This window comes from Acomys russatus, chromosome 1 (genome assembly GCF_903995435.1).
Source record: "Acomys russatus chromosome 1, mAcoRus1.1, whole genome shotgun sequence".
NCBI lineage: Eukaryota > Metazoa > Chordata > Mammalia > Rodentia > Muridae > Acomys > Acomys russatus.
The window spans coordinates 12,762,257-12,785,258 of record NC_067137.1 but is presented as its reverse complement, the minus strand read 5'-3'; the positions used below and the strand labels follow the sequence as shown (position 1 = coordinate 12,785,258).

The following is a 23,002-nucleotide window of genomic DNA, read 5'->3' as shown; positions in this document are numbered from 1 at the left end:
CAGTAAGACACCACACCAGACAGAAAGAGAAGACAGAAGTGGAACTGCCATGCCTCTTTCAGGATGTTTTCAGTGAAAGAGACAGGGACAGAAAAGATCAAAACCAGGTGTGAGGCTGCATGTGGTGGTAAACTGAAAGCAGGGAGGTTGGTATAGAAGCACAGCCACAAGTTCAAGACCAGCCTTAGCTCCAAAGAGTGCTCAGGAATGCTTGAGAGAAAACAAAACAAAACAAAACAACAAGAATCCTCGATCTTGAAAATAAAAAGCAAGGTGTGAGATGATGAATAAGACGAGAGACACAGTGAAACCTCAGCTGAGCTGGCTAACCCAGATGGAGAGGGCTTCCACAGCCAAGAGGCAGCATTCACAATGAAATCAGAATGTTTTACAAGGAAATTCAAAACTTAATGCAAACAGTAATATGGGGAAGTTTCAGAACAGCTTTTAGATAATAACACAAGAAGTAGATATCACATACAATATTTCTTAATAGGAAAATACAATTTTCTTATTGACAGTGGAGCATTTATAGACTGATGAAGTGCTAGGATACAGAGAAAACCAACATTAAAAAAAAAGATGTAGGTTCTATAAGTCAAATTTTTGGATTATGACTCATAAGATTAGAAATAATAAAATGCAACTCACTTTGCCTTCAACTTTTCCAGTCAAAATGCTTACAGAAGTCCAATACAGAAAAGCAAAAAGCAAGAAACAATACACACACACACACACACACACACACACACTGTAATAGTTTTTAAATCAAATGGTAGCTGTAAAAAATCGAAAGACAAAGGGGAGAAAGGAAATTAACAGCCACAAGAAAAAGCCCAAACAGAAGCAAGCAGGGTGCCCACCAGCAGGAGGCTTGAGTCAGCACCTGGCTGCAGTGGAGAGGGATACATGCATCCTCCTGACCTTAATTTCCGCAATAGATGCCATGGCCCATGCTATGGTCGACCGCAGCCCAGCCGTCTGGATGTAAGTTCTGCTGGCTAAAGGAACCCTGCAAGAAAGACAACAGGCAGGTATCACATATTACTATATGCAAAGGAACAGGAGACAAAAGATGGTAAGTTTGTCTCCCCATGAGAAGTACTTTAACATATCAACCAGATACACTCTGTGAACTAAAGGATGTTTTAACCTCATTATTAAATACCTTCTACATTTGGGCCCTTAGTTTAATCAACCAGTGTGGGATTTAAGAATAACAAATCTTTCTTAGGCAGCTGAAATTTAAACCCTCCTATGTTCAGGTTACAAAACCCTGATCGTACATGAAGGAGACCTCTGACTTAGCACTTCCCTGTCTTTCTACACAGAGCAGCTGGCGTCACCGAGAGGAACAGGCCTTTGTGATCTTGTGCAATACGGGGACTTTATAGTCTCTCTGTAAGCTTGGTTTCTGCTGATTTGCTCTTTCTGAGAGGACAGAATGAGGCAGGAGCATACATATGAGTCTCTAACTCTCATTCTTAGCTGCCGCACAGGCCACCCTACAGCTATCCCTCAGCCTAGCTACCGGGTACCTATGTTTGACAGACTTGAAAGTTGTTAAAGTACTGTCAGACTGTCAGGTATCAATTCTGTGTAGATGTAGGTCAGAGGTCAGTCTTGGGTGTTGTTGCTCCTGGGAGGCTGTCACCTTGTTTCTCCTGCTGATTAGCCTTGGATTGCTGAACAGCAAGTGCAGGGACCTGCCTGTCTCTCCCTCCCCAATGCTGGGGTTCTAAGGATGAAGTTAGGTCCTCAGGAGGGTGCAAAGAATACCTTACAAACCCAGCTGCCTTCCTGGCCTCCATTTCTGCCTTTCTAATGCAGTGAGCAAGGGGCATCGTTTTGTAGCTACAATTTGTGGGTAAGATAAATAAATTATGATGTCAAGAATCTGTGCTGGTAGGAAACAACTTCCTGAACAGAACACCAACAGCCCAGGCCTTAATGTCAACAATTAATAAATGGACCTCATGAAGCTGAGAAGCTTCTGTAAGGCAAGAGAAACTGTCAAGAGAACAAAGCGACAGCCTACAGACTGGGAAAAGATCTTCACCAACCCTTCATCTGACAAAGGTTTAATATCCAAAATATATAAACTACTCAAGAAATTAAATACCACAAAACCAAACAACCCAATTGCGAAATGGGGCTTGGAACTTAACAGAGAATTCTCAACAGAGGAATATCAAATGGCCGAAAAACACTAAAGAAATGCTCGTCCTCGTTAGTCATCAGAGAAATGCAAATCAAAACAACACTGAGAATCCATCTTACACCCATCAGAATGGCTAAGATCAAAAACTCAAATGACATCACATGTTGGCGAGGATGTGGAGAGGAACACTCCTTCATTGCTGGTGGGAATGCAAACTAGTACAACCACTTTGGAAAGCTATCTGGCGCTTTCTCAGAAAAATGGGAATAGGGCTTCCTCAAGACCCGGCCATCCCACTCCTTGGAATATACCCAGAAAATGCCCTATCACACAACAGGGACATATGCTCAACCATGTTCATAGCTGCTTTATACATAATAGCCAGAACATGGAAACAGCCTAAGTGTCCCTCAGTAGAAGAATGGACTAAGAAACTGTCGTACATTTACATGATAGAATACTACTCAGCTATTAAAAACGAGGAATTCCCGAAATTTGTGGACAAATGGATTGATCTAGAAATTATCATAATGAGTGAGTTCACCCAGAAGCAAAAAGAGACAAACGGTATATACTCACTTATATCAAAACACTAGTCCAAGGGATACGTACCATGAAAATCTTTACTTACCAAGAAAGTGGATCAGAGGAGAGGACATCCTATTGAGACTTTAGGCGAGAGTAGCATGGAAGAGTGAGGAAATAGTAGGACCCACAGGGTCCTGAAAACCTACAAGAAGAACTTTATGACAGGCAGATCTGGGTCCTGGGGTCCTCCTAAAACTAAGGCACCAGCCAAGGAGAATATAGGCATTAAGCTTCGAACCCCTACCAAGACCTAGCTGACAAACAGGATATTCTCCACCGTTGAGTGGAGAGTGAGATCTGACTCTCACATGAACTCTGGTGCCCCTTTTCTGACCACGTCCCCTGGATGGGGAGACCTGGTGGCACTCAGAGGAAGGATAGCAAGTTACCAAGAAGAAACTTGATACTCTAAGAGCATGTATAGGGGGAGGAGGTCTCCCTCAGTCACAGACATAGGGAGGGGAGAAGGGGAGAAGTGGGAGGGAGGAAAGAATGGGAGGAAACAGAGGAAAGGCTAACAATCGAGATGTAATATGAATAAATTAATAAAATTAATTTAGAAAAAAAAAGGAAAAAAAAAAAGAATCTGTACTGGTGTGTTTTGGGGTAGGTTTATTTTAAAACCAGTGAGAGGGCTGTCACGCAAAGTCACAATGTTCTCTGCATCCTTCTAAAAACCTTTCAATGGAATCGCTCTCTCCCTTAAGCTGCTTTTGTCAGAGTATTTTATCACCGAAAGAGAAAAGAAACAAAGACACTAAGACAGACTACCATTGCCTGGAAGCTCTCTCCTTCCTCCTGTCCACTGGGGAAGCCTGACTTAGTCCCTTCTCACCTTTCTTTTCTCTCCTTCATACTTGCCATCACCTCCTTGCCTCCCTCCCTCTCTCATTGTCTTCTTCTCCATTTCTTCTTTCCTTCCTTCCTTCTGACACAGTCGTGTTAAGCAGTCTAGGCTGTCTTGGAACTCACCATGTACCCAGAGTACCCTGTGTTAGATGACAAGGACCTAGTTGTTCGGGGTCTCTTAGGTTCTTTGCCTACCTGCCGCCCATTAGTTAACTCTTCCCTAACTGGTCAAGCAATTATCATGTGCCAGACTGATTTCTTGAACTTAACCATCTCACTGGGAGACACGGTTGTTTCGCCTCAACCTAACTGAGTGGATCCCTGTTACTCTAGTAATGTTCCTTCTCTTCCTCACTAGTCGCTGGATAGTTTCAAAAATAAAAGCTAGAATGTTTTCAGCATGCTCTGAATCCTTGAAACAGTACCACACACTGTCACACTGTCACACCGGCTGGCTCATCCAACCCCGACCACAAAGCTAATTTAGTGGTTTGAATGAGAACAGCCCATAGGCTCAAGGCTCATATATGCTTGGTCCACAGCTGGTGGACTACTGAGGAAGGATTGGGAGGTGTGGCCTTGTTGGAGGAGTTGTGACACTGGGGCTGAGTTTTGTGGTTTCAAAGGCCCACACCAGATATAAGCTCTCAGCTACTGCTCCAGGACTGTGCCTACCACTCTGCTGCCATGCTGCCCACCAGGATGCTAACAAATGCTAACCCTGTGAAAGTGTAAGCCCCCAATAAACACTTTCTTCTAGAAGTTGTCTTGGCCATGGTGTTTCATCACACCAATAGATAACCAAGACAGCTTTAAAGTAGGTAATATTATTTTCTTGATTTTATAGCCGAGAAGAGATGCCATAACCGGGTTGGTATAGATACAGTTAATGTCCTTGAAACGTCAAACTGCTCTTCAAAAGATCGGAACAGTTGTTGTCTTAAACAAACAAACCCTTTAGGAACTACTAAGATATTGTGATGTGGCATCGGACATCCTGGCTATCTCATGCTGCTTCATAATTTTCCAATTTCTCCCATGGTGAGGGCCACCATATTGTTCCTTTTACTTATACTCTTGGAAATCATATTTTCAGCCAAGTGCACTGCTTTCCTTCACCAAGGCATTTAACTCAACCTAACACAGGATATCAATTGTAACCTTATTTACACTCTGTATTCCAGTTCTGAGTCTTAATTTCCGGTTACATATGTGATTTTAAACTTTTAGCTTATTACCAATTATTATTGGAAATAGTATATGCATGACTTCTTGTGTTTCTTCAAGTATGAAAATTTTTGGAGTAATAAAATTTAATGACTTAAAACACTTACATAAAGTTATATATACTTGTTGAATAAGAAGTTCAATAGTTTTATATATAATTAAAATTTTTAAAAATTATTTTATTTGGTGTCAGAACCTAAATAATATCACTGTTGCATTTAGTACCACAAGGGTAGAGATATTCTTTTTCTAGTCAGTTTCTAGATTCACCTATTTGGGGGGAGGAGGGGAGGGGCTGGGGGTGTAGTTCAGCAGCACAACATCCGTACTGAATGTGTGTGTAAAGCCCTGGGCTTGACCCCAGCACTGAGGTGGGGGAGGGAGATGGGAGAAGAGGGAGTGGGAGATGGGAAGGGAAGAGGAGGGGGAGAGGAGGAGGAGAGGAGGGGAAGAGGCACAGAGGGAGGAGGAGGAGAGGGAGGGAAGAGGAGGGGGGAGGAGGAGGAGAGGAGGGGAAGAGGCACAGAGAGAGACAGAAACTGAGACTTACTTTATGATATGAATCCTTATAAAATATATGTTTTATGTTTAACTGTTTGACTTGGCCTTCCTACCTTTGTTTTGGTGATCATAATTATTTATAATTAATAAATGAATAAATACACAGCTCAAATGTAATCGTTCTGCAGTCTCTCCCATTCTTTCTGTCAGCAATTAGGGGACTTTTAAAAAGCCAGAGGCATAGGGACTGGGATTAAAGTCATCCAGGACCTTGCTGCAGGGCAGCCATCTTGGACTGAAGAGCAGGCAGTGGGGCAGCTGTGGCCCAGGGAAAGCAGCAGCCACCACGGCAGGCGATGGTTGCACAGGGGTGCAGTGCTAAGAACTTTCATCTAAGTCCTGCTCCTTGCTGGTGTGAGACCCTGGTGGAGCCTGCCATGCGACCAACAGTAAGCAGGGACACCATCATTCAGCATTCTTGGGCATCTCTGCCTTGTGCTGGCCAGCTGCAGAGCTCCTCACTGGATAAGAGCCATTATAACCACCTTAAGCATTTACAAACACATTCTCGTGTAAGACAGAGAAAACAGGAGCTATGGTGAATGCAGCATTAACAGAAGGGGGGTATATAAATCACTATATTGAGTGAACAGAGTTAGGTACACAGGCATTTAAAAATGCCGTTACTATTTATACGCTTTCAAGACCCTAAGAATGACTATTTGTATCTACCAGCTTTCTCCCCAGAACACCTATAAAGCAACCATTGCCCAGTAAGAAGTCAATGGGTATGATTTTTAAAAAAAGATTTTGAGCTTATTTAGTACTCTGCCTAAGTCGAGAGACACTTACAAATGATTTTTAAAGCGAGCAATAACCACTCGTAATAAAACAATCATGGCAATGAAATCTGGACAATATTTGATATGCACTTAAGTAACCATGCTTCATTTTCTCTTTAAATTACATCGCCAAGATGCAACAGACTAACAATTTTAGCTTACACCTGGGCTGGTGCAAACTACTTAATAATAGAAATATGAGGCATTGTTTCGAGATTTATCCTGTGATCCATGGATGGCAGTGGTCAACCCTTTCTCAGCTTGAACTAGTCAGATCAATACCCACCCCCAAACCAAGACCTCAGCATCCTGTCTACCTCATCTGCTGTGTCAGTACTCCACACTGCACAAGTAAAAGTCAGTTCTTAACTGTATGCGCACAACCGTTACCTGAGCAGGGGAATCCCCAGAACACAGTAGGCATCGCTTAGATGCATGAAGATCTGAAAGGAAGGACAGAGACGTCAGGGTGGCACAAGAAAGCACACCAAGTTACTGACAATCTGAAGCATCTGGTTTGCGTCTCTATAACCTGGATTATAATAACAAATGCAAGACTACTTGTCATGTTTGGAAAAACTCTACTTGTTGTCGTTGTCGTCCTTGTCATTTCATGGAAAAAAAAAAAAAAGGTTGAGTTCCAGTAGCAGGTAAGCTCCACAGTCATGTGTCAAAGAACTCAGCTCTTTCCGCACTGGCACGCTCTGGCCTATAGTACCTGGATGGAGCTTTTTACACTGAGGAAGATAAGACTTCCTCAAGCCTAGTCTAACCTCAAGCAAGACTTGCAGGCACACAGGGCTGCCTACCCCAGCGCACAGACAGCTCACAGCAGTGGAAGCTTCCCTACGGCAGGGTGTCTCTCTCTCTGCAGTCTGCAGGTGAGGGTCCGCTTAGCTTCTATTGCTGGAATAAACACCAAGACCAAATGCAACCCCGGGAGACGGGGTTTGCTTCACATTAAAACCCCCACGTCATATTCCATCACTGAAGGAAGTCAGGGCGAAACTCAAGGAGGGACCCTGGAGCCAGGCACTGAAGGAGACACCCAGCGGAACACTGCTTACTGGCTTGTTCCAGTGGTTTGCTCAGCTTGTTTTCTTGTACAATTCAGGACCACCTGTCCAGAGTGGCATGGCCACCCGTAGTGAGTGAGGCCCTCCCACATCGATCATTAAGACCCATGCACAGGGCAGCTGATGAAGGCATTTTCATTGACGCCTCTTTTCCCAAGGAACTCCAGCTTGTGCCAAGCTGACAAAAACAAGTCAAAACAAAAACCTAGCCTCTTTCCTTCCTTCTCCTAGGTCCTGAATCTAGTTTAACATGTCATCATTAGTAGCCCACATATAAAAATGGGAATTTCTCTTCTTTTAAAGTCTGATAAGATTTACAGATCATTCTAACATGCTGACCATACGGTCCTTGGTACTCTCACCCAAAGTGTCTTTCCCCCTACTTGCTGCTAGAGGTTGAACACTGAATCCAGGGCTTCACAGATGCTGGGTAAATGCTCTACCACCGAGCCACACCCCAGCCTGCAAGGTCGGGTTCAGTGTTAGCACTTGCACCAGAGTCATTCCATATGAGAAATTTTAAGATTTACCTTGTCCCACATGTGGACAATTCCTCCATCAACTGAAACATCATAGCTGAACTTTCCAATTGTATTGATTATGAATTTTAGCAAAATTACTTAATAGAATTCTATTCAAATTTTAATATATATTGATCTTATTTTCACATACCAAATATCAAGAACAGCTTCTCCCTCTATGAAACTAATTTCCTATCAATTTTACAGAATAAAATTTAAGATTTGTTTCTTAATCAGTTGGAGACACAAATTTTATTATATGTGGCTTTAGCACCAATTATGCTTTTGTATGGTAACTTTAACCCATTACAGGTATTATTAATTGCATGAGGTAGTGGACAGGAGCTAAACTGAGCATAGTTTTGTGAGATGATTTTGACAGCGTAACACAGCTAGAGGAGAGAAGAGGGAGAAAACAGAGAGAGAAGACGAAGTGAGGAGAGACAAGACCATGCCAAAAAATCTGGGGGCCAAAATATTCTAGGTGCACCATAGAGGTGAAAAATATCAAACAAGGGACACTCCCAACCCTCCCCCCCCCCGACACACAATCAACAATTCACAAAGAGTCTGACATCTGGCCAGGTCTGTCCCCATATAAACTTGTACAGAAATTATGAAAACAACTGTCTGCCTGCCAAATATTCATAAGATGGTTTTCAAAACACAGGGAAGGCTATTTTTTTTTACCCTCTATATTTATTTGTTCCTAATAAAAGATAAACATAATCCCACAAGCCCAAGGCCACTACTAACAATAACACTATATTTTGTGAGTCATTTTTTTATTATTCATTTTCTTTAGATAAGAGCCACAATTTCTCATTAAAGAGATTTGTTAATCACACAGCGACCATGGAGAATGCCTCTGCAGCATCGCTATAAATGCTCTCTTCAGCTGTGGCCAAGGGACTCCAGTTTGGGTTAGACACTGTCTGCACTATTTGGCTGCTGAAGAGAAACCAGTGGCTGGATCCATGCAGACATGGTTTTTCTAACTGAAGTTGACCTGGAAAGTACAGAAAGTAGACAATGCTGTTGTATAGAAATTAAGATAGACAGTCATTACCTCTAAATTTGGATTCCGCAGATCAGCCTTCCATCCGAACTGCCTCATGAGAGCGATTCCAACCACTCTTCCTATCTCCTGCAAAGTGGCAAGTTACAGAAAACACAGGAACGTAAGAAAGAAGAAAGCGTTAAAACAGATAAAAGCTAGTAGCCTGGGAGAGAAGCAAGACATGATGGTAATTTAGAGGTATTAAAATATACTTCCAAAGATTGCCTATGCACAGCAACAGGGCTGTATTTTTACTTTCTCCATCTTTCAACCCCCCTGAGATGTCTTTCTACCTGTGTGCAGTCTCTACTCTGGCAGTCTTAGGTGTGTGACATAAGACCATGACCTGATATGGGATCCTTCTAATAAAGAAAATGAAGGCACACTAAAAGATTAAGCACTAACTATTATCACCCTTTATGTTTACACTTGACCAGGTCAACTTCATTAGACTCAACCTTTAGGGTTTGTGAGATTCTAAGTTTAGCTAAAAGACCCAGATCAATTTTGTGCTATTGAACTTTGTAAGGGCCAACTGATGAGGCCTTGGGATAGAAACAGGTGTCTGCCCTTCCATAGACTGTTAAGACTTCATGTGCACTGGTGTGTTTGTGGCCCTGACCCAGTGACAGGGCTATAAACATCACACGGAGCAAGGTGGTTCTCAATAAGCATACAAACGTCGTGAAGAAGAACACGACATATTAAGACCGCAGCATTGAGATCTGCAAATGCAAAGGACACCTAGGAACCTACGAAAACCTTTGGCAGAAACCAAAAGAAGGCCATGACGCGAAAAGGCACGCCATTTCTGAGCCTCTGAGGCTGAGTTAAGAAGGGAAACACACTCTTATGAAGTCAGACCTCCTCATCTGTCTGGGCCACGGTACCTGACTGTTCTGTGCTCTTGGAAAGCGGGCTCCCACTTTGGAGATGAGCTTACCTGTCCAGTAAGGGTCTTTCTGATATTCCCACTGCAGCGACAGGAAACCCTGAAAGTCATGCCGTCCTCCTCGTGCTGAGCACCAGCTGTCCTCTCCTTGGCATTCTGGAGCCCAGCAGCTCTAGTGACAGCAGCCCCCTGCTCCGGAGAGCCTTCTGGTACTCCGTCCTGCCGGCCTTCCACGTGACTCCCATCAACCACCTCTCTCTCCTCTACTTTTAATTTCTTAGCAGTGATAAATTCATTTTCTCCCGCTTTTCGTTTTAGTGGGTTAGCATCCTTTTGAGGAACTTTTTCTCTTTTTGTATCACATTCAAGAAGTTTCTTCCAAAGTGAAATGCCCTTCAGCCAACTTCCTGGATCATCATTTATAAGTCTTTGGATTTCATTCAGTATTTTTCCTAAAAAAACAAAAGCTTCAGTTTATCCATCCCATCTTCAAGCTTTATAGACAATTAATTGTCTATTATATTCATCAAATCCAGACTTCATGACCTTTATTTCTTTAAAATATTCTATTGAATCGCTACATGAACAAAATTTCACTTTTATTTAGAATTTATATAATTTACTCTAAAAATATAAAGCAGAATAAATTTCACTGCCTTACATCCAGAGTTCTGAGTTTTATTGAATTTATAGAAGTCCCATGTATTACCTTCTCAAAGCCATATATCCTGTGATAATATACTTAGCCAGATTGTGAGATTTTTCTTTCTTTGGTTTTTCCAGACAGGATTTCTCTGTGTAGCCCTGGCCATCCTGGAATACCCTTGCTTTGCAGTCCAGGCTGCTTTGAACTCACAGAGATCCACCTGCCTCTGCCTCTTAAATGCTGGGATTAAAGGTTTGTGTCACCAATGCCCAGTTCAGATTGTGTGTTTGTTCACAGACTTAGAGAACATAGTGATCTTTGAGAAAACAGTAACCTTGCCCATGATGGGGATTGGGGGAGATGAAAAGAAAAAAAAGAGGAAAAACCAAGAATAGGAGCTGGAGAGATGGCTCAGCAGCTCAGGTCCTAAGGTCCTGAGTTCAGTTTCCAGCACCCACATGACAGCTCACAACTGTCTGTATCTCTAGTTGCAGAGAATCGGATACTCTCTCACAGACATACATGCAGGTAAACCACCAATGCAAATAAATAAATAAATAAATAAAAATAAAAAGCAAGAATAAACAGAAAAACCTTGGACCCATTTCATTTGACAAAAATTTAACATAAATACTAAAATGAGTTCCCATGAAATCAAACTTCAGAACACAGGTCACTTATAAATTAAGGGCTGTCAGCTTGCCCAATGAACTTTAATCTTTTCTTATAAACAAAAGCCACTAAGATGATCTGAAAATTATCATTATAGTTCCTTCAATATGACAGTATATGGAAGTCTGGAAAGAAATTATGTTAGGCCCACAAATCCTCAGGATTCTCTTTAATTTTTTTTTTTTGAGTCTTGATTTCTTATATTTGCATTTTTCTTGAAATAGCTTCTTATAGATTTATGTGATTCTTTGATGTCTTATGCATATAGCAATCAGAGAGAAGGTTAAGGCAGTGTTAAATCCTGCAGTTTCTGCCTTTTTAAAACGGCTTTAATCACGATCTTGAAATTATTTATACAACATAACTTTAAAGTTAGGGAGTAGTTACGAAATCTCCTAAGCTCCTTTTGTACAGGGTCATAAGTTTGTTGAAAACACTTAAGGTTCTAGGAGAAGAAAAATTTACTATGTAGTAATTTTCCAACTATATCACTCAGCTAAAATTCATTAGATGACAGTTTTTATCAACTTGTGATGCATAATTGTATTCTGGTTATCATAGGCTTTGAAATCAGATAAATAACAACAGGGCATATTTATCTCTAGAAAGAAAACATGTGAACAATAAAACCCAGAGGACAGGAGGCAGTTTCCACGGAGGAGTGATGGAGCCTGCTATAGATATGTGACAATACCAGGGGACTAAAACCTCTAACTAACAGTGGCACAGCATGAGTGAACCTATGAGTGTGAAATGGAGACACATTATTGAGCGGGCAGCCTCGTAGTGTCACATAGCAGGTGGGGACCATGCTGTACCTTTGTGCAGAGAGGAAACTGCAATTGGAAGCTGCTTCTTAATCAACAGAAACAGTCTTTCTGCTGACTTTAACTTCTTCATCGAGGTCAAATCTGAACAGGTGGTGAAAAACACTTTTCCTGAAATATATTCAACCTAGACACAGAAAAGCAGATATTAGTGTGGCTTGGGGCTCAGAATGAGGACTACTTCCTTTTTCCCTTTCATCATGTGTGGAGCATCTCTCTGAGGTTAGGTTCTGCAGTAGGCACCACCACACGTATTTTCCCTTTAAACACTTAACTACCCTAAGGTAGATTTTATCATGCCCATTTTCCACATTGGAAACTGACATTTAGGGTGGGCTAAGTCATCTGTATAGGGTCACGTGGTCAGACTATTATGTTCCTTCTTGTAAAGTACACACCCATGTGACTACAAAAACAAAGACAAAATATTCAGTAATCACAGCCAAATTTTACTCACTGCTTAAAAGCAGGCAAAGGAAAGGCATTATGCACAGCACAACTCAGCTGTCTAGACAAAGGTGGGTGTTTACTAAATACTCTGTGTCTACGAGGGGACACAGGACAAATGATGAACAATAATGCAACAGACATATAAAGTAAGATATTAAACTCATAAGACCACCTGAGTTTAACCCAGGAGGACATGAAAAGGTTAAACTGCTTCTCAGATGTACTGATAAACTACATACCGTGTGAGCACTGAATATGGAAGCAACCATCTTTCTAATGTTGGGGAGGAGTCCTGTAAGAGCGAGGATGCAGGATTTTAACAAACAGGAGCAGGTGCAGAAGCAACAAAGACCTGGCTGCAGGAAACTGTTGGTATCCTGGCAGCACTGGCTGAATTATGCTGATTGAGAATGTCAGGGGGACGGATGGCGTAGCTCAGGCCAGCCTGATATATGGCCGTGAAATTCTGAGTACCACAGATGGTAATGGACAGCCATTAAAGAATTTTGATGAAAACTAGGACAGCAATGATTTAGCTGACAGAAAAATTACCTTGGAAGGGGCATAAAAGACGGGGTTCAAGAATGTGGTGCTGGAGGGAGAAACAGATTACTGAGGTTGAAATGATGGGGCACATGGCCACGGAATAGGAAAATAGACGGGACTGAGACATACACATCACACAGAAATAGTCTTTGGGATGAGCTTGTGGTACGTTGGGGAGGAGGGATGTGGGAAACGCGCTGATCCACAGGGAATTGAATGCGGCAAAGTGCACTTGGTGCCACAGGAATCCTAACCCTTCTAGCTGTCATATGTTCAGGAAGGACATGGATCGTCTTGGAGTTCTCGTTTTCACAATGGTCATGGTGGACTGACACAATCCTAAATTATCTGGAACGTAGGCACCAGGGAATATGGGGTACCTTGTGGTATTGGTGTATACCCCAAGGGTCACGTGGGGTGACACTGAAAGGTGGTAGAATTTTCAGGTTTGACCTAGCAAGCAGTGACTGGGTCACACAAACCTTGAAACCAATGCTGGCCACCTGGCTATCATTGGTCTCATGTCAGTAGCTACTTCCCAGGAAATTGGGTTGCTATAAAAAAGAAGCTTGGATCATACCCCTCTGCTGTAGACACGGCCTTCCTTCCGACAGGCTCTCTGAGCTTCTCCACCTCATTGTGACAGATGGGTGTGGGCATTTCAGACACTACCCATGTGACGTCAATTTTCCCCTAGCATAATGTTGTGTTTAATAGATCTCTTTTCTTTGTTTGTTACCTAGTACCAGACATACTTCTGCCACAGCATGAAGAATGAACCAAGAAACCACATGCTTAAGAAGCTATCATTCAGGGTTGGAGAGATGGCTCAGCGGGTAAGAGCACTGACGGATCCTTTGGAGGAGCTGGGTTCGGTTCCCAGCACACACACTGGGGCTCAAAACCACTTGTGACTCCAGTTTCAGGGATCCATTGCTTTCTTCTGACCTTTGCAAGCACATGGCCCACACAAGGTACATAGACAAACATGCAGGCTAAACATCAATACACATAAATCTATATATAAAAAGGGTCATTATGCAACTTAACTTAAAATCCTTGCCAAGATCCCAAAGGAAAAAAAAATCACTTTATTGAAGATGAAAAGTTTTAGACTAAAATAATGGGACAGAAGAGATGGCTCAGTGTTAGGAGCACTTGCTGTTCTTGCAAAGGACATGGTTCCTAGCACCCAAAGGGCTGCTTATAACTATCTCTAACTCTAGTTCCAGGGGATCTGATGCCCTCTGTTGGCCTCTAAAGGCATAGCATGAATATGATACAGAGAGATTAAAGTAATGAAAACAAGAAAACAAACATAAAAATCTAGATCAGGGATTTTACTTAAGTAGTCAGTGATTTAGACATTTCTATTTCCTTAAATATTCAACAATTTTTGCTTCTTTTACTTATTTGAACGTTAAAGAAAATAGTTTGCACAATGAGATATTCTTAAAATATCTCTGTTTTTTGTTTTTGTTTTTGGAAGGCTTATTAACAAGAACATGATGGGGTGTCTATCAACTGACACACTGAAAGGCTGGCGTATTCAGGACATCACATCATGAGAACACTATGCTGATTAATTAAAATACCAAACACATCTAAAAAAACCCAAAGCAATGTTACTGTCTTTAGCATTTACATGAGGGTTACCAGTCTTTGTACATGCGATGGGCACATCATCACAAGTAGCTTACTAATTTAGTCACTGTGAGAGTCACACAGTCACAGAAGTGAACAGTTTTTTCATTGTGAACGTTGACATTATTTCAAAGGAGGAGGCAGAATGAATTTCAGTACTTAAGACTTCACCAACTGCTAAGGCTAGGATTTCCCTTTTCCTCCAGCTTTTTTTCCACTGCTTTTGGGGTGGAATTTGCTCCTATTATCTGTAATTATGTGTGTAGATAAATAAATACATGTGTGTTTCGGTGGCATAAGAGGTCATAGGTTACAGGCAATTGCCTGTATGTGATATGGGTGCTGGGACCCTAAACTCAGCCCTCTATGAGAGCAATATTGTGCTCTTAGCATCTCTCTAGCCCTTCAGTTTATCTACTCACTTAAACTACTTATTTGTGTGTATGTGTTTATGCCACATGTGTTCGGGTGCCCATGGAGGCTAGGCGGATCCTTTGGAGCTAGAAGCGGGTTGTCAGCTGTGTGATGTGGGTGCCGGCAACTGAGCTGGAGTCCTCTGGAAGAGCGGCAAGCACTCTGAAGCCCAGAGCCATCCCTCCAGCACCGCCCTGGTCCTACTTTACATTTATTTGTTGTGTGACTGTATATGTGTGGAGGCACGTGTGCCACAGTGCGTATGTGGAGTTCTGAGGACAACTTGTCGGAGTCAGCGCTCTCCTTCCACCATGGGGTCCTGGAGACTGAACTCAGATTGCTATGCTTGGCAGCAAGCACCTTTACCCACAAGGATCTCTCAGGCCTTGGCTTATTGCTTCTAATTGATCATATTCAATTATAATATTATGGAGCAATGTGGCATTCTAGAATTTTCATCTCAATATTTGTTATTTGAAAAGGCATAAGTTTTCCTACTATTTTGAGTCAAATGAAAATGAAGTGTCCGAACCAAGTGGTCTAATGTTTAACATCTATGCAGATGAGCTAAGAGCCCTTCCATGCCAGCGTGTCTAAGCAGTTAGCATATCTGGCTTTCCTTTCACATTTATAGAGTTAAGTTTAACCCAAACATTAGTAGATGTTTAAATTTAGGCAAACCATAATATCATTGAGAGGGACAAAGGTTCTAATTCTACTGACACTATTTAGATTTACGATGGAGTTTTAAAGTACTAGGTGATCTTTTATGGTGGTATCTGAGTTTGTTTTGGTTCATTTTTTAAGACAGAATTTAAAAATAGATTTAATTTTCAAAATGGCATCAAACTGAAAAGAAATGCACAGAATCTTGAAAAGGCATGTATAATCATCCCGTCCCATGGAAATGATTATGAAATACTCCCTTAGGCTTAACTATCCCCTACTGTCATGACACTCTTAAGAAATGAAAAACTGGTTGGCTTCCTAAAGGCCTGGGCTAACAGTCTGCGCCGTGTGGATTCACAGAGATCAATGGACTGATGGACAGGAACCTCTGCTTGGCTAGCATAGCATCACCTCCGCTATGTTCAGTTTTATCTTAACCATCGCTACTATGATCCTTACCAAAAATTAGTGTTTAAGACATTACACGTTGTTATAAGGAAGTTTTTCTGTACTTGAAGGGATCTGAAGGTGTGTATTAAGTACTTTAAGATACCCACACAGCTTTAAAGACATCTGTCTCACCACTGGAACATGGGGATGGGGCCTCAAGTTTCAGGCTGGCCAAGCTCTAGACACAAATTACAGGAAACGCAGAGGACAGAGTCTGAGGTTTCCCTAGTTACACACACAAACTTAAAAACAAAAGTGATATAAATTCACTTTTGAATACTAATTAGGTTTCTATTCTTTTCTTTAAAAAAAAAAAAGATTTATTTATTATGTCTACAGTATTCTGCCTGCGTATATGCCTGCAGGCCAGAAGAGGACACTAGATCTAGTTATAGATGGCTGTGAGCCACCATGTGGTTGCTGGGAATTGAACTCAGGACTTTGGAAGAGCAGCCAGTTCTCTTAACCTCTGCGCCATCTCTCTAGCCCCCTAATTAGGTTTCTTGATAAGGAATATTTTTAGCCATTAAATTACATACACTGCTATGAACATCATAATTTAGTGATACATGAGCAAAGATGCTGATGAAATGATTTCTGGGATTTGCATCAAAATATCCTGGGTTGGAAGTATGGCAGGAGAGATGAATGGAGCAGAATTCGCTGTGTGCTAGTCTCTAAGGCAGCTGGTTGATGAGCAGGGAGAACTCACCACATTATTCTGTTTGTTTCTGTGTCCATGAAAACAGTTAAAAGGAATACACAAGAGGCTATCTGCTGCAGGCTTTTTCCGGAGGATCTACCTGAGTGGCAGCCACCTGGGAAGGGATGGTGTTTTCATGTTCAAATGCTAACACCTGGGCTCAGCAGCAGAGCGGCGGAAAGAAAAGCCTTTTGGGACTGGCACCTTCAACAAGCTTCCCTGGTGAGTCTTAACAGTCACTAAAATCCTAAAAACACTGATTAAAACTGAGTGATTATCTTCTAAATGTAAGCGCTCACTTCTGAGTTAATTTGTTTTATAAGTTCAGATTTTTTAATATTAATTTTCTTCCAGCAAACCTAAATCCCTAGGGGACTCTTCTCCTCACAAGGAGGATTTTTAAGCATTTATGGAGCACCAACTGTTTGCCACGCATCCCACGCGATCTGTCTTTAACTGAATGACACCATGGACATTAAGTGTCAGCCAGGGAAAAGTGATGCTTAGAAACCCGAACAGTTTATCCGAAGCCACACATCTGCTGAAGCGCAGTGCAGGAGTTGACTGTATGCTCTTCACTATAGGCGTAGCTCTCACTCAGTGCTACAGGGCAGGTCCTCACGCTGTCCTCCGACCCCTGTGTCTGCAGAAACCCCCTCGGTGGATTCAGTGAATCTCAGACAGAAAACACTTAGGAAGTAAATCTTGCGTCTATACTGACAGACTCCTTCCTTGGTATTTCCTAAACAATTTGTTTGACCACTGACACAACATTAGTGCCCTCATCTCCTGGACAGGGTTCACATGTGCAAGTTACAAGCAAACACTACACTACCATGACTATAGATCTGAGCAACCCTGCATTTCTGTACAAGGAACGGGGAAGTGTCTTAGACTCCTCTTCCTCAGATATGAAGGTGAGGCAGACTAGTGGGACCCATCTTGGGGCAGAAGGTAAGTTTATTGTTGCAGTACTGTTAAGCAATGATGCTGATGACAGAGAATCATGTTTTCCAAACAACTCTCTTAATGTCTGTTTCTCCTTCTTGTAAACTAAGATGTGGGCTGGGGAAATTTGACCCCCTGAGTGCTTTTAGCCGCTTCTCTGGTACCCTGGCTGTTTCTAGCAAGCTCTGTCAGTCAGTTGTGTAGCTGGACTGCCTTAATACCAATGTGAACACTCTGGACACTTCATGGAGGTCTTGAGGAAGATATAACATGGCCACAGCTGCTTGCTGCAAAAGCACAACTCATTTAAGAGACTATTTCAGCTGTGGCTTTTCCAAACGCCTTGCATTTAACAGCTGAACCATCTCTCCAGCCCACTGGACCCTTTTTTGGCATTACAAGTCTTGGTAAACCAGACATGACCCTTCTTACCCAGCATTTATTCTTAATCAGGTCAGGATTGGTCCAAACACACCTTCACTTCCCAGGATCAGTTTCATTTGTAGGCAGGGCTGTATTTGATGGATGTAAATACACATCGCCACCCCATCTCTTTATGGTTGTAAAATGCAGGCTGTTTAGCTTACTTTTGAATCCAGCTGGGACACACCCTTCTTTGCTGCTGCCTCCTGGTGTTATTGCAAAATTAGTACCAATAAAAGGCTTCTTTCGAATGATTTTTTTTTTTTTTTTTTTTGCTTATTTTTAATCTTCAGCACTAAGGTGGGATGAGTTGGTGACACAAAGAGAAAATGGCAGGAAGGGTGACAAAGCTGGTGGCAGAAGCGGACGTGGCAGTCAGATTAGAGGCCGCTGCCCCAGAGGACAGCCAGGAGAGAAATGACTGAGAACAGAAGCAAAACAAGGGCTCCAAGGAGCTAAGATGAAAAATGGTGGGCGCCCTGGTTGCCAGAAGACTCTAGGGAGCCGCCAACCTTAAAGCTCAAAGGTCTCAGGCCTAGTGCTGTAACACATGCCACGAAGGGCTCAGGGTCCTTTAGGCCCAAGAGCTATATATCGGCACCCATTACTTGTTCCTGTGGCTCTGTGGAGCTGCCACTCACTGCTGCCGTGCACCAGGGATTACCAAGGGATTAGTGTGTGCCTGGTGGGTAAAGCGCAGAGCTAAGTGATAAGGCTCCATCTTGAGTTCCTGAAGCTGCAGAGCTGCAGTTCTCAACCTGTGGGTTGTGACCCCTTTGGGACGGGGTGGGGCAGGATGTGTGTGTCTAAGGACCTTTTCACAGGGTTGCCTAAAACCACTGGAAAACGCAGAGACTTACATTACAACTCATAACGGTAGCAATATTACAGTTACGAAGTAGCAACAAAAATAATTTTATGGTTGGGGGGGTCACCACAACACGAGGAACTGTATTAAAGGGTCACAGCATTAGGAAGGTTGAGAACCACTGCCATAGAGGCTTCGAATCTAAAGACTGGAGCAAAATGTACCTCCCATGGGAGTATGAAGCTGTTAGCCTCTGGACCTGCCTGCCAGTCCAGTTCCAAGGCCTTGGGTGCTCAAGATCCTAGGATAGGCAAAACTAGAAGAGCTCTTGCCTACCTGGCTAGGGTTCCAATGCAGGTAGACAGTAAAGGACCCAGCTGACAGTAATGAAATAATTCAGCTTAGTGGTAAAATACATGGGCTTCGGAGTTAGATTCGGACACACATGTCAGTCTCCTTATGTATTTGTAAAATGGAAGTAAAGGTGACACATCCATAGTGTAGCTCAGAGGATTAAATCGTAACATGTGTACAGTGTCTACCAGCTCAAGTGCCTGGGAATTGTCAGGGCAATCCTAAAGCAACAATTACAGCAACCATCTCACAGCAGCTAACAGGAGGAGTTTCCCCTCTAGTCAGAGCCGCTGCGATGTAATTGAGGCGTATGGGGATATCTCTGTTCCTAAAGCCAGCACAGGGAAGAATATGAAAATTCTCTTGGCGTTTACCTGCTCTCGCTGACAAGAAAGTTTCTCTCCTATTTAATTGAGTCCTTGCTGCTTACATTTTCCTCAAATGATTTTCCCTTTAAAGGAGACAAATAGGATCCTTTCTCTAACAATCTCAGATAAACAGATCGGATCACACCTTATCCTTTCTACACTAGGCTCATCAAGTTAGCAGAACAAATCCCTGGGCAGCACTATGTACGGGCACATGGCTTGCTGGGTTGGGCATCATATAGGCATGCTTGATTTCAGAATATGAATATCACCGTTGTCATTTTGTAGTTGTGTGAGTTGAACACATGATTGTATTCGCTAGTTAACACTAGGTAATAAATACTCTTGTAGAGGACCCATATTTGGGTCCTAGCACCCATGTTGGGCAGCTCACAACCACCTGTAACTCCAGCTCCAGGGAGATGAGTTGATGTCTTAGGCTTCCACCAGTACTTTGCATTCACACGAGCACACACACAATAAAACAACAACAACAACAACAAAAACAAAAAACAAAACCCCAAAACCTTTAAGTCCTTGCTGAACGCGGGGACTATTCTAGAAAGACCATTTTAGATAGGTTACTATTAGCACCACTAAATTCAGTAGTGCAAATCACAAATGGCAGTGGTCTAATATGGCTGATGCCATTCTTGGTAACTCTCCCCGCTGCACCTGTGCACTATAGCAGAAACTCCTTTTGCGGGCTTCGAACACTGCTCGCAAGAAATAAGCAGCTAGTTTGGTTTTCGCAAGCTTTTCCTTTCCAAGAACACATCACACACAAAAGTACCGACCTACGGTATGACATCTTTTCCCTCTGTTTTCAAGAACTAGGTTAGCACATTCTAGCACTTATGAGGACGCTTAAAATCTGCCCACTTGTCACTCACTGAAACGCACAGGTAGCTAGCTCCAGGGTCGGCAGGAGCATATTGTTTTTCTAGCTACTGTTAGCGCGTGTTTTAGGTTTACTTGCTGCATGGACAACCCACAAGGTAAAGCCCAACCTCGTCAGGAAAGTAACTTTGCATCTAAGATATAAAGTAAGGTTTCTAACTTCAGTTATTGTCAATTCATAGTGTCTTTATTTAGGAACCCAGAACAAAACTGGCTTCCCTCTCAGTTTAAAACTTTGGCCGTGATACACGTGCGGTGGCCAGATTGGATAGAGAACGAAACCATCAACCATCTGGGCACTCACAGGAGTCATCACAGGATCTGAGATGGGGTGCCGCGTGCTCGCACGTCCTTCCCTGGCCTGAGCCCCAAGCTGGAGGCGAGGGAGTGGGAATGGGGGTAGGGTGGGAGGGCAGGGCTCTGGGACCCCCTTCGGAGGCGGTCTCCCTAACACGGCGAGCCCGACTCACCTGCGTGGCCTCCAGGCGCGCGCGCACCTCCCGCATCAGGAACGGCTCTAGGCCGCGGCCCGCGGTGCAGAAGAACCGGGCGCCACCAGCGGGGTCAGAACCTGGGGAGTCCCCGGCCGCCGCCATGGCACTCGGGCGCGGCCCCGAGACCCGGTCACGTGAACTCGGGCGCGCGCCCTGGCGCTCTCACAGGAACGCGCACCCGAGCGGCGGCTTCGCAGGCGCGCCCCCTATGGAACGCCCTGAAAACTACACCGAGCCTCCCGCAGCCAGCAATCTAGGTGATTTGCCAAGAATCCTGGGCATGCTGTCGTTACAGTCTTCACCCAAAACTGGGCCAAACCGGTGAACTCAGGGGGGGCCAAGAGCAGAAATTCTCGTTCTCCGACAAAACGTCTTTATGTTGCCGGAACTTGTTAACATTTCTAACACTTGGCCAGTCGTCTAGGTAAATGATGAATGCGCCACAAGTTTAGCGTACCCGATTTGAGTAAGTAGTAACAGTATTTGAACAGTACGTTTTTAAACTCTTGAGTTTTAAAATGGCAAAGAAAATATAGCATATGTAGAATAAAATCTATCTCTAATTCGACAGCATTAAATTATCTATGTATTTCTATATTGAATCAGTTTGGTAGAAATTGTTAAATAAATGTTTCTAGAATGTACCTTCCTCGTAGTCTACAAATGGATGCCAGTAGGTCACTGATAATCTCTCCCCAGTCGCTCATGAAGGGTTGAGGCAGAAAGGCAAGCTCCTTATGGAGTCCTGTCACCTGAGCTTTTCAAAGGGGTCAGTCCTAAATTGGTTCACTTGGTGAGTTGTCCCAGCCCCTTTCCAAACGGTTGTTTTCCCTCGTTGTTGGTATGGCTGCTTACAACGTAGTTATACTTTGGGCTCCCATCGCAAGTCTATGTGAGGAGGACCATTGGGACTCTCGGCATGTGTTCCAGAATGGGTGAGCTCATGGGTACAGCACATCCCCTCTGCCAGCCAACAGCCCGTGTTGAGGAGTCAAAGAGAAGGGTCTAGAATTTAAGGCCTTAGAAGATGGCCACGTTGACGGACTTATCAACAACAGCAGGTCATTGGTGACCCACAGCCCCATTTAGAGGATGGGGAGAAAATGACTGTCTTCCTGGGAGGACACTCAGACATCACGTTCTCAGCATAAAGGAGGTTTGTCACCCGGAGTGGCAAGCTGGGGTGTGTGTGTGTGTGTGAGGGGGGAAGGGTAGGGCTGCCTCTGGGCTGGACAAAGGCAGCAGCAGGTGGTTCTTTGGGAAATGGTATTTAAGGATAAAAGGGGAAAGTCTGTGCTTGGGTGAGGTGAGAAGTCCTGATGGGACATGCTAGTCAGGGTAGTAAAATAATGAATTTTGATAGCTGGACCTTGGAGTTTTAGTCAGGCATAAGTGGCCAAATAAAGGAACAGACTTTGGGGGCTAGCTTTAGGAATGCAGTACAGTGGTTTAGCAAGGGGAGGTAGAGACAGGCAGCTCCCTGGGCCTTGCTGGCCAGCCAGCCTAGCCAAATTGATGGGCTCCAGGTCCCAGAGAGAAAAACCTATCTAAAAATCAGGTTAAAAATAAAAATAAAAGATGGATAACACCTGTAGAATGACACCTGAGGTGGTCTTCTGGCTTCTATACGAATGTGTTTAAATGGACATTCACCCACATATGCATATTCTCCTGCATACACACACACACACACACACACACACACACACTATACAGTTTGCACTAAAAAATACCCTCAGATGCCTTCAGATGAATTTAACTTATCCAGCTGCAACTTGCCATTTGAATATTACATATTCAACATTCAGGAAGTTGGAAGTCAACAGAAGCAATTTTAGAATGGGCAGACTTTAATTCCGTTTCATGTTTGGCAGTTTCGTTCATTTCTATAATGAATTTTAGTCATTTTTATCCCACCTCAAGACACACTTTTAAAGTGAAGCTGTGTGAGCATGTAGGGTAGGACATT

The 23,002-nt window shown here is 43.1% G+C and overlaps 1 protein-coding gene across 1 annotated transcript in view; it reads right to left on the bottom strand.

Annotated features, from left to right (window-relative positions):
* The window catches only part of Thumpd2 (THUMP domain containing 2), a 31,808-nt gene extending 10,651 nt beyond the window's left edge, over positions 1-21,157 (bottom strand). The window contains exons 1-6 of the mRNA XM_051163437.1: positions 21,010-21,157; positions 11,854-11,989; positions 9,769-10,169; positions 8,835-8,912; positions 6,559-6,611; positions 925-1,012 (exon numbers count right to left, since the gene is read on the bottom strand). Coding sequence (XP_051019394.1) covers positions 925-1,012; positions 6,559-6,611; positions 8,835-8,912; positions 9,769-10,169; positions 11,854-11,989; positions 21,010-21,135 — 882 coding nt within the window. The 5' untranslated portion in view covers positions 21,136-21,157. The remainder of the gene's footprint in view (positions 1-924; positions 1,013-6,558; positions 6,612-8,834; positions 8,913-9,768; positions 10,170-11,853; positions 11,990-21,009) is intronic.
* Positions 21,158-23,002: the final 1,845 nt, after the last annotated feature.